The sequence below is a fragment of the Colobus angolensis genome, unplaced genomic scaffold, assembly GCF_000951035.1.
Source record: "Colobus angolensis palliatus isolate OR3802 unplaced genomic scaffold, Cang.pa_1.0 Scaffold2048, whole genome shotgun sequence".
NCBI classification, from domain to species: Eukaryota; Metazoa; Chordata; class Mammalia; order Primates; family Cercopithecidae; genus Colobus; species Colobus angolensis.
This window is the reverse complement of record NW_012115209.1, coordinates 11,997-27,108: the sequence shown is the minus strand read 5'-3', so window position 1 is coordinate 27,108 and position 15,112 is coordinate 11,997. Positions and strand designations below refer to the sequence as shown.

General features: G+C 35.9%; 1 protein-coding gene across 1 annotated transcript in view; it reads right to left on the bottom strand.

Moving 5' to 3' along the window:
* LOC105511807 (cytochrome P450 2C9-like) overlaps positions 1-14,304 on the bottom strand; it is a gene marked incomplete at its 5' end in the record, with an annotated part of 16,138 nt that extends 1,834 nt beyond the window's left edge. Inside the window, 3 exons of the mRNA XM_011941997.1 lie at positions 1,153-1,294; positions 5,961-6,148; positions 14,163-14,304. Of these exons, the coding sequence (XP_011797387.1) occupies positions 1,153-1,294; positions 5,961-6,148; positions 14,163-14,304 (472 nt within the window). The remainder of the gene's footprint in view (positions 1-1,152; positions 1,295-5,960; positions 6,149-14,162) is intronic.
* Between the last annotated feature and the right edge of the window lie 808 nt (positions 14,305-15,112).

The following is a 15,112-nucleotide window of genomic DNA, read 5'->3' as shown; positions in this document are numbered from 1 at the left end:
TGCCTCCCACCATAATTGCAAGTTTCCTGAGGTCTCCCAGCCATGCTTCCTGTACAGCCTGTGGCACTGTGAGTGAATTAAACCTCTTCTCTTCATAAATTACCCAGTCTCAGGTAGTTCTTTATAGCAATGTAAGAATGGACTAATACATGTGCTAAATGTGAATGCTTGAAGGAAGGTTTCTTTTATTGTTGTCTTGGTATCTACAGTGCCAGATATAAAGCAGACATCAAAGGTCACAGAATAAAGGAAGGAGATTCTATCACCAGATGCTCAGCACACACATTTCGGGTGTGGAGATCCAACATCCAAAATACATGGCCATGACTAGGGGAAGAGCGTGGTGCTCTGCATTACTGCAGAGTATCCTGCTACATTCCCAATGTTCCCCTCATCCCATCCACGGTTATTTGACAAAGGTTCTAATATCCTTTATTTAGAGCCAATGTCCTGCTCCTGTGGCTCATTATCTCCTTTAATAGCCCTGCCTTCTCCTCTTTTCATCCTCTCTGCCTCCTTTGAGGTAGCTCAAATGTCTTTACTGCTATTAAAATGTTACTTATGCCTCACTTTGGGGTATAAGAGAACAAGAAGCAGACAGCTTTTCCATCTACCTCCCAACTCCCAGCAGGTTATCCTTTCCTGTATCACAGCCTCAGTCCTATTGAACTAAAATGATCTGTTTGCTGTGCTTTCCAAACTCAGAAGTGAGCCTTTTAAAACCGTCTTCAGTGTTTGAGGATAATTTTATCCTACAAGCCCAGCCTAGGGGGTGAGGGACACCATATGGAAAACACTCAGTGAAGTTCTGGAGTGAAATAACTTCCTCATGGCTAGGGAGGGAAAGGTAATTAGTTTTATCTTGTAGGAGGAGTTCTTGGGTACCTCAGTGGTGTATCTAGAGGCAGAATTCAACCAACCTATACTTCAGCTTTCTCAATTTGGAAGAATTGGATTAACTCCCCAAAGCCCACTAATCTGGCCCAATAATTAGGATGTATCATGAGCAGGGAGCACATAGACATTCAGAACAGTGCTCTTGATCACGTACCAAGAGTAATTGTACCACTGCAGAGAAGGTGGATGTAAGTTCCAGCTGATCAAAAAAGTTGTCTTATACCCTGAAACACATTGGAAATACATTTATATTACCTGCTGAGAAAGGCATGAAGTAGTTACTTTTCTTGAAATTGCCACCTTCATCCAGAAAGTGATGAGGGTCAAACATCTCTGGGTTGGGAAATTCTTTGTTGTCATGTAGCACAGAACTCAGGGAAATTAATATGGTTGTGCCCTAGAAACAAGAGACATAGATGAACTGAGATATAAAGAAGTCATGAAGGTTGAAGAAACAGTGGTAATCATGTAGTTAAATCTTTTGATGTACAGACGAGGAAACACCATTCCAGAGAAGAGCAGTACCATTTCCAGATGGATAGACCAAGTAATAAGAGGCATGAGCTTAAGGCCAGGGACAATAATCTTGCTAAGTGCCCGGCAATCACATTTGAATCCAGAGTACTTGGATATTTGGGTGCAACCTTCTGAATCTGTCCTCCTTTTCATCAAGCTTGGACACTAGTGGCTATCCACACTTGCTCCCCTATTCCATCATTTCAGTTTTCACCAACCTTATGTGTAGAGTATGACTTAAAGTTGAAGTCTCTGTTGACACGGGAAATGGCCACAGTATCTGTTCATAGGGCATTCGTGAATAAACACATGATTGAGTTTCAAATGACATCTTCTGGGATGGTAACAAATGTAGTGGCAAGGATAAAACTATTGAGCTCTTGTCATTGTCATGCAGTTTGTTTGTCTTCATTTAAAGATATGGGAGAGATATTCATTACAATTTATTCTAGCTTAAAAATACAGAAGGAACGATGAAATTAGAAAAATCACCTATTTGTAACCATTCAGGTCAAGATCATCAGGTCAGGTGAGGATCATTAATGAAAGATAAAACCATTGGATGTGTAATTTGGGAAGCAGGGTGTTCAGTCTTAAAGTACCATGCCATAGATTTTCATCATTCACACATAAAAAACAGAACCCCTTCAATGGAGAGATCTGGCAGATTCCAACTTATTAGGTGAGAATCTTAGCATAACCAATAATGGCATATGTGACATTATGTGCCCCTGCCTCACCACTGTGATTCAGTGGGATATTCAAAGTACTATGTAGTTTTCTTGCCAAAGTCATAACTGGAATATAATATCTAGAAAACAATCATACAAAATAAGCCCCAGGAAAATTTAAATGACTAATGACTTCAGCTCTTCACAGAGATCAACATACTGAAAGGAAACAGAGGAAATGGACTCTTCTTGATTACAGGAGATGAAAATATCAGGATACCGAAATTATGTGCCTACTTCTTGACTGGAGAGTGAATTGAAAGAAAAAAGTGATTAAAATATCTTTAAAAATTGGGAAATTTTAAATATAAGCTGTACAGTAAATAATATTATTGCATTAATAACTCCACAGTATGAATGCTATTATTATTATGTAGGAGAAAACCATTGTTATTGTGCTATACATACTCAAGTACTAAGGCATAAATGGATGGACAGATATCAAAGTAGATATATATATGCACTGCCATATGTACATACACATATGTGTGTGTAATGTTATTTATTTAAAAAATTTTATAATACAAAGGTGAGGAAAAATTCTACCCCCTAAATTTCTATACAAATAGTCTATAATTTTGTTTTTTAAAAATATTCCCTTGAATGTTTCTAAACAAGTACTATATTCAAATGTTATTAAGATGCCAAGGCAGATTTATTTCTACAAATGTTACTCGAATAAGTAGAAATTTATATACATTGAAGCATGACTACTATTACTTCATATTATGAATAAAAATTAATTTGAAAGATGTCATTGATCTAAATATAAGAGCTAAAACAAAAAAATTCTGGGAAAGTTAAAAGCCAGTCTTTGGAATCTTGTGCTGACAAATATTGTTTAAATAGGACACAAAAAACAAATCAATCGCACATCTTTGCAGAAAATTCTGCTGGACAGGAATTTCTTATATTAGGCATGAATAAAAAATACTCCCTGCATAAGTCCATCCTGCCACCTGTTTTTGTATAGTATGTGAGCTAAAAGTATTTACATTGAACAAATGCAAATAAGAAATAATATTTTTGAAACAAACATTTTATGGGAATTTTACATTTGTTTCTGTAAAAATTGGAACATATCAATCCTCATTCATTTGCAGATTGTTTATGACTGCTTTCATGCTACAATAGCAGATGTCAAAAATTGCAACAGAAACCACATGGCTGGAAAAGTCTAAAATATTTACTATCTGGCCCATTACAGAAAGTCTGCCAACTCCTGTCTCAGACTATTATCTCCAGCTAGATAAATGGATCCAGCCTGTAGCAGAAGAACACATGTATCTGATTTGTAAAGAGGGTAGAATGGGCCACACAGTGTTGCATTTTTCTGTACTGGGCTATTCCATGAAGAAGGGATTCAATGGGTGATTCCCTTGGGCTCTGGCTTCTCAGGGCTCAAAAGACACCAGGCACAGCATGAGCTGCCCTGCAGGGGGGTGAATGAAGAAGCTCATCAGATGCAACGTTCCCCTCCAGCAGGTCACCAAAGCTGATTCAGTGAACTGGGGAGATTGGCAACTCCTGCCTGATTCTTCAGTATATTTCTCATTTAATTAGTTATAGGAGAAAAAGTAAGTTTCATTACTATTACCCTCAGACCCTAATTTTGAGAAACAAAAATCTTCTCTGGTTACCTCCTCCGTTTGTGAAAACAGAGTGCATTGAAGTCTTATCTCTTGTACTAAATCAGTGACCATTAGGGTAAGCCCCATAATCTCTTGGTAAATTATCAATTCTGTCTTCTTCAAAAAATGACATTAGTAATTGCAACCTTACCAATCTCATTGCTTTTTCCCCTTGAAAATACAACTTTCAGTTATATTATTTTTTATTTTACTAATAATAAGTATTGGTTTTAATTGGAAAAAGTAGGTTCAAGATGGCAACTGGTGTGTCTGGATAAATACAGAAACCATGTGATAGAAGGCATTGTAAAACCACCAAGATAAAAATTGGTCTCAAGGTTCCAAAGGTAGGAGAAACTCAGAGAGCTAAGCTAACACTGACACTCAATTTTTGACTGTCTTTGCATTATGTCCAATTCTGAATCATGACAACAGGTGTTAAGTCATTATGGCTGCCTATGGGAGAGGAAAGAATCTTTCTTTAAAGAATATAAACCTCCTTTGCAATTCTGCAATTTCTTATATATAACATCTGGTATTTAACCAAAATTTATCAGGCATTTCAAAGATACAACTAAGTTATCACAAGAAGGAAAGTGGGGAGAAGGAACGGCAATAAAATCAGACTCACATTAGGAAACTTTTCTCGCCTAGTTTTATAAGGCTGGCATAATCTTAATATCAAAAATCTTGAAAATTCTGAGAAAGAAAATTATAAACTAAATCTCTTGTGAATGTAAACACTGAAGTCCTAAACAATATGAAGAAGGTCAGTTCATCTTTATGTGCAGACTTATTTCTATTTAGTGAGGAATGTAAGCCAAATATATATAATCTGATGTTGAATGGATATTTGTCCCCTTCAAATCTCATTGTGATTCCCAATGTTGTAGGTGGGGTCTGGTGGGAGGTATTTAGGGCATGGGGATGAATTCTTCTTCAGTGGCTTAAAGCACTTCCTGTGATAATAAGTGAGTTCATATTCTGTTAGTTCACACACAAGCTGGTTGTTTAAAGTCACTTCTACCCCTTTTTCCCTTACACCCTCTCTTGCCATGTGACATGCTTGCTTCCCCTTCACCTTCTTCCTTGACTGAAAGCTACCTGAAGTCCTCATTAGGAGGAGATGCCTGCTCCCATTATGCCTCTTGTACAGCCTGCAGAACCATGAGCCAAAATAAAACTCTTTTTTAATAAATTACCCAGCCAAAGATATTCCTTTATAGCAATGGAAACGGACTAACACACAATTGTATAAATAGATGCCCAGAATTGATTGATAAGATTTTACACACAATTATAACATATATATATGACAGCAAACTTCTCTAATCTTATAAAAAAGAAACTACCAAAATCTACTTCAAGCATCATTCTCAATATTGAAATGGAAAACTTCCACTGCTTCCTGCAGATTAGAAATGAGGACCAAGGATCCACACTGACACCAATTCTATTCAACACTCCCCTAGAAATTCTAGCCAATGCAATAATTAATGCAATAAAGACACATTAAGCCCATGAGAAATGGAAAATAAGAAATAAAACAATATTAACCCAGATACATATAATGTACACGGAAATTACAATGAATCCAGATATAAATTATGAACAGTTATTAGTAAAATTAGCAAGGTTGACAGATTAACATCATCAGAATGATAAAAACTAATTATGTTCCACAACAAGAATATTAATTATCTAGGGAAAACCAAAGACTTGAAAGCCATGACAACAAAATCACAACATTCCTGGGAAAATAAAAGAAACTCCAAATAAATTGGAAGCATAATTATATTGAGGAATAGAAAGACTCAACGTGTCAAGATTCAGTTCTTTCCAAACTGACTTACAAATTTAATGTACCCTGACAGAAATTCCAGCCCAATGTTTTCGGAAATTGACAAACTAATACCTTTAAAATGTATTTGGAATATAAGCACCTAAGAGTAGCCAAACCAATCTTGAAGAAAGATAATAAATCTGGAAAACACACACTGCCAGACATGAGAACCTATTACAAGACTTTGTAGCCCCAAGCTGGAAACAACAGAAAGTCCAATTAAACTGCCAGACATATGAGTTATGCACTTCTCTCACCAGGTGATGGTAGAGGATAAGAATGATACTATGAATTTGGGGACTTCAAAAACATGGAGTTGTAGTGTAGGAGAAACAAACTTACCTTGGGAATGAGATAGTTTCTGAATTTAATGTCACAGGTCACTTCATGGGGCAGGCTGGTGGGGAGGAGGTCAATGTATCTCTGGACCTCGTGCACCACAGCATCTGTGTAGGGCATGTGGCTCCTGTCCTGCATGCAGGGGCTCCGATTTCTGCCAATCACACGTTCAATCTCTTCCTGGACTTTAGCTGACAAGACACAAGTAAAAAGTGATGGAAAAGGAGAAAAAATGGCACATTTGTTGTAGCAATTCAGGGGTACATGAATCATGATGAAGGTATCCAAGCTTCATTATAAATTTAAATTATAGTGATGGAAGTATATGCAACCTTAAAGAGAGGACTGTTACAGATGCACAAATGTGTAACTGCTATAAAGTAGGCATTAAGAAAAATATGTACACATGTAAGCAGAGAAAATTATCTTCAATAAAGGAAGGCAAGAAGAAATGAAAGAAGGAAGAGATGTCCACAAAACAACCAGAAAACAAATAACAAAAGGGCAGGGGTAAGTCCTTACTTGTCAATAATAACACTGAATGTAAATGGACTAAAATCTCCAATCAAAAGACATACTGACTGGATGGAAAAACAGGACCTATTAACCTGTCACCTAAAAGAAACACACTTCACTTATAAAGACACACACAGGCTGAAAATAAAGGAATGGAATGAGACAGTACCTGCCAATGGAAATGAAAAAAAGAGCACAAGTTACTATATTTAAAACAGACAAAGCAGATTTCAAAACAAAAACTATAAGAAGAGACAAAGAAGATCACTATTGGTAATAAAGTGGTCACCTCGGCAAGAAGATGGAAGAATTTTAAATATATATGCAACCAACAATGGAGCACCCAGATATATAAAAGAACTATAATTAGAACTAGAGAGAGATAGACTGCAATACAGTAATAGCTGGAGACTTCAACACCCCACTTTCAGCATTGGACACGGCATCCAGAGAGAAAATCAACAAGAAAACATTGAACTTCATCTGCACTATAGACCAAATGTATCTAATAGATATTTGCAGAATATTTTATCCAACTGCTACAGAATACACATTCTTTTCCACAGCACATGGATTGTTATCAAGAATTGACCATATGTTAGGTCACAAAACACGTCTTAAAATATTCAAAGAAACTGAAATAATATGAAGCATCTTCTCTGACCACAATGTAATAAAACCAGCAATCAGTAACAAGAGGAAATTTGGAAACTACACAAATAAATGGAAATTTAAAAATATGCTCATAAATGAACAGTGGGCCCATGAAGAGATTAAAAAGGAAATTGAAAATTTTCTTGAAAAAAATGATAATGGAAACACAACATACCAAAACCTAGGAGCTACAGCAAGACCACTACTAAGAGGGAAGTTTATAGCTACAAGAGCTTATATCAAAAATGGAGAAAATTGACAAGTAAACAATCTAATGATGCATCCCAAAGAACTAGAAAAGCAAAAGTAAATTAAACCCAAAGTTAGTAGAAGAAAAGGAATAACAAAGATCAGAGCAGAAGCAAATAAAATTTAAATGAAGAAGGAAGAAATCAAAAACTTAAACATGCAATGACCAGTACCAAGATCAAACAAAAAATAAAAAGTATCCTAGTAGAGAAAATCCCAAGACTGGCTAGCTTTACTGCTGATTTTTACCAAACATTTAAAGAACTAATACCAATCCTACTCAAACTATTCCAAAAAATAAAGGCAAATAGAACACTTCCAAACTCATTCTATGAGGCCAGTATTACCCTGATACCAAAATCAGACTAAGACACATCAAGAAAACAAAACTACAGGCCAATACACCTGATGAACACTAATGCAAAAATCTTCAACAAAATGCGAGCAAACCAAATTCAGCAATACAATAAAAAGGTCATTCACAATGACTAAGCGGGATTTATCCCTGGGATGCAAGGATGGTTCAACATGTGCAAATCAAGCAGTGTGATACATCATATCAAAAGAATGAAGGATAAAAACCATATGATCATTTCAGTTGATGCTTTAAGAGGTTTTGATAAAATTTAACATCGTTTCCTCACACAAATTCATGAAAAATAACTTGAGATAGAAGAAACATACCTCAACATAAAAAAGCTGTATGAGAGACACACAACTAGTACTATACTGAATGGGGAAAATGGAAAGTCTTTCCTCTCAGATCAGAAACACGACAAGGATGCCCACTGTCACCATTGTTACTCATCATAATACTGGATGACCTAGCAAGAGCAATCAGACAAGAGAAAGATATAAAGGCTATCCAAAATGGAAAGGAAGAAGTCAAAATATCCTTGTGTGCAGATGATATAACCTTATACTAGGAAAAAACTAAAGCTTCCACAAGATAATTATTAGAACTGATGAACAAATTCAGTAAGGTTGAAGGATACAAAATCAACATAAAAGTCAGTAGTGTTGTTATATGCCAACTATGAACAAAAAGAAAAAGAAATTTAAAAAGTAATCCCATTTACACTAGCCATACATAAAATTAAATACCTAGGAATTAATTTAACCAAAGAACTGAAAGATCTCTATAATGAAAACTATAGAACACTGAGGAAAGAAATTTAAGAGGACACAAACAGAAAAATATTTCATGTTCATGGATTGGAAAAATCAACATTGTTAAAGTGCCCATACTATCAAAACAATCTACAGTTTCAATAAAATCCCTATCAAAATATCAATGGCATTCTTCAAAGAAATAGCAAAAATAAATCCTAAAATTTATATGGACCCACAAAAGACCCAGAATAGTCAAAACTGTCCTAAACAAAAAGAACAAAATTGGAAGAATCACATTATCTCACTTCAAATTATACTACAGAGCTATGCTAACTAAAACAGCATGGTACAAACATAAAAACAAACACATGGACCAATGGAACAGAATAGAGAATCCACAAACAATTTCACATACCTAGAGTGAACTCATTTTTGACAAAGGTGCTGATATGGTTTGGCTGTGTTCCCAGCCCAAATCTCATCTTGAATTGTAATAATCCCCACAAGTCAAGGGTGAGGCCAGGTGGGGATAATTGAATCATGGGCGTGGTTTCTTCCATATTTTTCTCATGGTAGTGAATAAATCTCACAACATCTCATGGTTTTATAAATGGAAGTTCCCCTGCAAAGCTCTCTGCGTGTTGCCATGGAATACGTGACTTTGCTCCTCATTCACCTTCTGCCATGATTGTGAGGCCTCCCCAGTCATGTGGAACTGTGAGTCCATTAAACTTCTTTCCTTTATAAATTACCCAGTCTTGTGTTGGCTTTATCAGAAGCATGAGAACAGACTAACACAGGTACCAAGGATGTACACTGGGGGAAAGACAGTCTCTTCAATAGATTGTGCTGGGAAAATTTAATATCCTACACAGAAGAATGAAACTGGACTCATATCTCTTGCCATAAATAAAAATTAACTCAAAATGGATTAAAGACTTAAATCTAAGACCTTGAACTGTGAAAGTACTGTAGGAAACCCCTAGGGAAAATCTCCCGGACATTGGTCTAGGCAAAAATTTCTTGAGCAATACCCCACAAGCACAGGCATTCAAAGCAAACATGAACAAATGGGATCACATCAAGTTAAAAAGCTTCTGCACAGCCAAAGACACAATCAACAAAGGGAAGAGACAACCCACAGAATGGAGAAAAATATTTGCAAACTATTCATCTGACAAGAGATTAATAACCAGAATATATAAGAAACTCAAGCAACTCTATAGAAAAAAATCTAATAATCCAATCCAAAAGTGGGCAAAAGATTTGAATAGATATTTCTCAAAAGAAGACATTTAAATGGGTAACAGGCATACAAAAAGGTGGTCAACACCACTGATCCTCACAGAAATATAAATCAAAATTACAATGAGATGTCGTCTCACTCCAGTTAAAATGGCTTATATCCAAAAGACAGCAATAACAAATGCTAGTGAGGATGTGGAGATAAGTGGACCCTCATACAATGTTGGTGGGAATGTAAATTAGTATGACCACTATGGAGAGCTGTTTGAATGTTCCTCAAAAAACTAAAAATAAAGCAACCATATGATCCAACAACCCTACTGCTGTGTATATAACCCCCATAAAAGGAAGTAAGTATATTGAAGAGACATCTGCACTCTTATGTTGGTTGCAGCACTGTTTACAATAGCTAAGACTTCAAAACGACCTAAATATCCATCAACAGACAAATGGATAAAGAAAACGTAGTACATATGCACAATGTAGTTCTATTCAGCCATAAAAAGAATGAGATTCAGTCATTTGCAACAACATGAAGGGAACTGGAGATCATTACTTTAAGTGAAATAAGCCAGGTACAGAAAGACAAACATAGCATGTTCTCATTTATTTGTGGGATCTAAAAATAAAATAATTGAACGAATGGACATAAAGTGTAGAAGGATGGTTACCAGAGACTCGAAAGGGTAGTGGGGGGTGGGAGGGAAGGCGGGGATGAATAAGACCTACTCTATGATAGCACAATATGGTGACTATAGTCAATAATAATTAAATTGTACACTTTAAAATAACTTAAAGAGTGTAACTGAATTGTTTGTAACTCAAAAAATAAATGTGTAAGGGGATAGATACCACATTTTCCATGACATGCTTATTTCACATTGGATGCCTGTATCAAAACATCTCATGTACCCCCAAACATATTTATACCTACTATGTACCCATAAAAATTAAAGAAGATAAAAGATGAATCTGTGTATAAATTATACATTAGTATATATGATAATACAAATAAAAATAATAAAATGTTTGAAAACATAAAGTAAGCATATAATTTAGTCACCAAATTACTGTCTTGAAAAAAACAAGGATTAATGTCATATCAAAATAACATATGTTGCTTAAACATTAAATTATACTCTCAGATTTATGCATATATATGACTGTATTTGTGCATCTGTGTGTGGCGAGGGTCGCAAGTTGCAATGGTGTGTAATTTGCACACTTTCCAAATCCACCATTTTGAACATTCTAGCAGCTTCTTCTGAACATACATTCACAGTTTTAAATAAAGACTCTGTTTCTATTTCTTACTTATCCTTTTGTAGATTATATTTAATAATTTTTCATTATGAGAGATGAGAATTTTAATCTCCATCTTCACCTCATATTTGAACACACCCTCAGATAGACATACTCACTTTTTCACATGCTTTTTTCCAGAATATATTTAGATGACAATTTTTATGATATCAGTATTCATTGCTTACATCATTCTGACTACACAAATATGGTTCTCTGGTAAGACAGCTATGATTAAATTATATGTTTTAGTACTTTCCTGGGCTTAACCATGTCTCTATTTCAATTTGTAATTTTCTGTTTCCTAAGTTGGAATTATTTACAAATGTTCAGGCAGATGTTTGAAACTCTTTTTTAGTTATTGGAAACTCCCATAAAATCTGTCACATCTCTTGTTCTTGCTGTCTCCTCTCACTTCTGAATAATCCACCAGGTCCATTCTGAAGTAGTTGTTTTCTAGGTCTGGTGCTATGCAGCCTCCCTGACACTCTCATTCTCCTATGTGAGGTTTCCTGATTGCTGGAGCTCAGGATATTCTCTAACTAGGTTTCAGGCATTTGAGTGAAGTGCATTCTCCAACATTTTTCTGAGAAAGGGAAAATAGAAGGTAAAATTTTTGGCAAACATGCAAGTCTGAAAACACCCTATTTCTATTAATATACAAAATAATATTAATAGTTCTTGAGAATTCTGAATCCTACTTCTTTCAATATAACCTGGTATAGCTCTGAAAGTTTTTGTGATTTACCGTTTAATTCTCATGCCTGAAATTCCATAACTCTGGGTCTAGCAGTATATGTTTTCATTTCATTCACTCTGTTGGATATTGAAGATAATTTTCTGTTAAGATGGCAAAAGAAAAATGTCGTTTCTCTAGATCAGTTCCCTTTCTGTGGGATAAAGCTAGCTACTGAATTTTAGGAAGCAAGATGAATAAAAGAGCTAAGAATCCTTTAATTCAAGGAGCAGATCCGTACCAAATTTGCCTTTCAAGCCTACGCCTCATGCCTTTTCTGGCACTTCCCTGTGTCCCTGAGTACAGGGCTTCTTAAACTCCGTTTCTCTAGAGAATAAGCCTCCTTTCCGTGTGGGAGAAAATTAGTTACCTGATGAAAAGTGTTGTGGAGGAAACGTAGGTAGGGAGAGCCTCCTTTTTCAGTCTCTTTCTCCACCATCTTTGACCCTTGGTACTTCCAAATACCAATTGGGGGGATTTAAGGGACACTGATTAACTTTTCGTCCTTGATAAATTTTTCTCTTCTGACTTTTTGGTTATGGGTTTATCCTCTCTGTACAGATTTATCATTCCTTTATATGCTCTCTGTGTTTTAGAAATTTGTTAAAGTCTTCTTGACTGTCTTCTGTACTCTTCCTACATTAAAGGACCTAAATGTCTAATATCCAAAATCTATAAAAAATGTAAACAAATCAACAAGAATTAAACAAAAAATCAATTAAAAATGGGCAAAGGACATGAACAGGCACCTCTCAAAATGTGACATACAAGCAGCCAACGAATATATGAAAAAATGCTCAACATCACTAATCATCAGAGAAATGCAAATCAAAATCACAATGAGGTACCATCTCACACCAGTCAGAATAGCAACTATTAATATTAAAAAGTCCAAAAACAACAGATGCTGGTGAAGTTGCAGAGAAATGGAAATACTTTTACACTGTTGGTGGGTATGCAAACTAGTTCAGTCACTGTGGAAACCAGTTTGAATATTTCTGAAAGAACTTAAAATAGACTTACCAGTTGACCCAGCAATCCCACTAGGGAGTTTATGCCCCCAAAATATTTATTCTTTCAAAAAGACATACACCTCAATATGTTCACTGTAGTGCTTTTCACAATAGTGAAGAAATGGAATCCACTTATGTGCTCATCAACATTGGATTGTACAAGGAAAATGTGGTAAATAGACACTGATATGGTTAGGCTGGGTCCCCACCCAAATCTCATCTTGAATTCTAGCTCCCATAATTCCCACATGTCATGGGAGTAATTGTTCCAAAAAAAGGCCTAATTCTTATTCGTAATTGGCTTATTGTCATTTCAATGGGGGATACTGACATAGGAGAAAAAAAGAATATTTCTTACCTGCAGCATAACCAAAAGTCCTTAAAAGTAAATTTCTAAAGTAAAGTTGTTCATAAAAGATAAAATTATTGGCTCCCTTAAAAAAATCTTATTTTGTCCAATACCAATTACATGGAAATTGTCTCAGGTACATATTCTGCCTAATGGAACATTCTTTAGGTAACTCTTCTAGTAAACAGAATTACCTTTCTTATGAATCTAACTTTTTAGAATACTTATCGGACTAGGAATTTACTCAGGCAGACTCACTACATTTCTAGGATTACCATTTATCCTTCAATAAGGAGAGTTTCCAGTTTCCCTACTCCAGCATTCAAACCTGAAATTTTGAGAATGAGAAAAGTTATCTTTAAGAATATACTTGCTATTTAAAATGGCCTTCTTATAATAAAACCAACATGCAATCCCAGGTCAATTTATCTTGTCTCTTCCTGCCATAAATCTTTGTCTATGAAATCCAGACATGCTGGACCAGAGCTCTATTGCTTTTGCTACTGCCATGCTGTCTTCATTTCCCTCAGTTATCTTCCTCTACAGTGCAAAGATGACCTTTTTTATTTTCTTCTTCTGTTTTTTTCTTTCTGAGACAGAATCTCACTCTGCTGCCCAGCCTGTAGTGCAGTGGCAAAATCTTGACTCACTACAGTCTCCATCACCTGAGTTCAAGCAATTACGGTGCCTCAGCCTCCTGAGAAGCTGGGATTACAGCTGTGTGCCACAATGCCTGGCTAAATTTTGTATTTTTATTAGAGATGGGGTTTGGCCATGTGGGCCAGGATGGCCTTGAACTCCTGGCTTCAAGTGATCCACCCACCTCCGCCTCCCAAACTACTGGGATGAGCCACCATACCAGGCCAATATATCCCATTTTAATCACCATTAGTTTGGAACATATTACAGCTGGAAGCACAGAAATTTAAATAATGAAGCTTCTCTAGGAGAATCATGAAGGAGGACACTAGCAACACCTTCCCAGCATCTTTTCTGAAAATCAATTTACTCATTATCTGTGATCATACCTGCGACCTCTGGGTGCTTCAGCAGGAGAAGGAGAGCATATCTCAGGGTTGTGCTTGTCGTCTCTGTCCCAGCTGCAAACAAGTCAACTGCAGTGTTTTCCAAGTTTTCAATAGTAAATTCAGACTGTTGGTTGTGCTTTTCCTAGGAATGATTTAATGCAATTATCTGACAAATTATTTACCAGCATATTTGATTACAGTGAATTCAAAATTACTCACATTGTTATATAGTTACCAACATAGAAACTGGAAAGCATACTACTAGAAAAAAATACTGTATGGTGTAACAGAAGCTGTAGACCAACTTGCCCAAGTTTTATTTCCTACCCCCTTGTTCCATGCTTGCCTTAAAAATTCCATTCATCAGGCTCTTTGCAATTAGCTGAGTCACACAGCATAGTTTCTTGCCAAAAAATATAAGCAGAAGTTCTCTAGGTCCACTTCTTCTATTTCCTCTTTCATACCCAAAACACAAATTTGTGAAGCAGGAGGTAGAGTAGACTCCTTCTTGGGATTTAATCATGAAAATGAAGGTCTGTATACTAAATTTAGTGGGAAAACGGAAGGCCCTTGACTCTCTACTGCTTTGGGGCTGCTGTATTATCCCTAGATTGCCCCACTGAGATTTCCTGTATTTGACATAAGTAAAGACATTATGTGTTAAAGCCATTATTACCTGTAGACAACTGTAATCTAAATTAATAAAAAAAGTAAATTAGGGCCATATCATTAGATACTGTGAGCCTGAATCAAGAGTCTGCAATTATCTTCTTCTGTCAGAAAGGTACATGGACTCAATATTGCCTCCAGATTCATTACAAAGTTGAAATTTTGTAAAAACAAATATGGAAAAAGCAATATGACAGCAAAACCTAGGATAAATCATAGAGAATGAGAATGGGTTTGGAATGACAAGATGGGCCCACACTATCATAATCTAGATGGGAGGC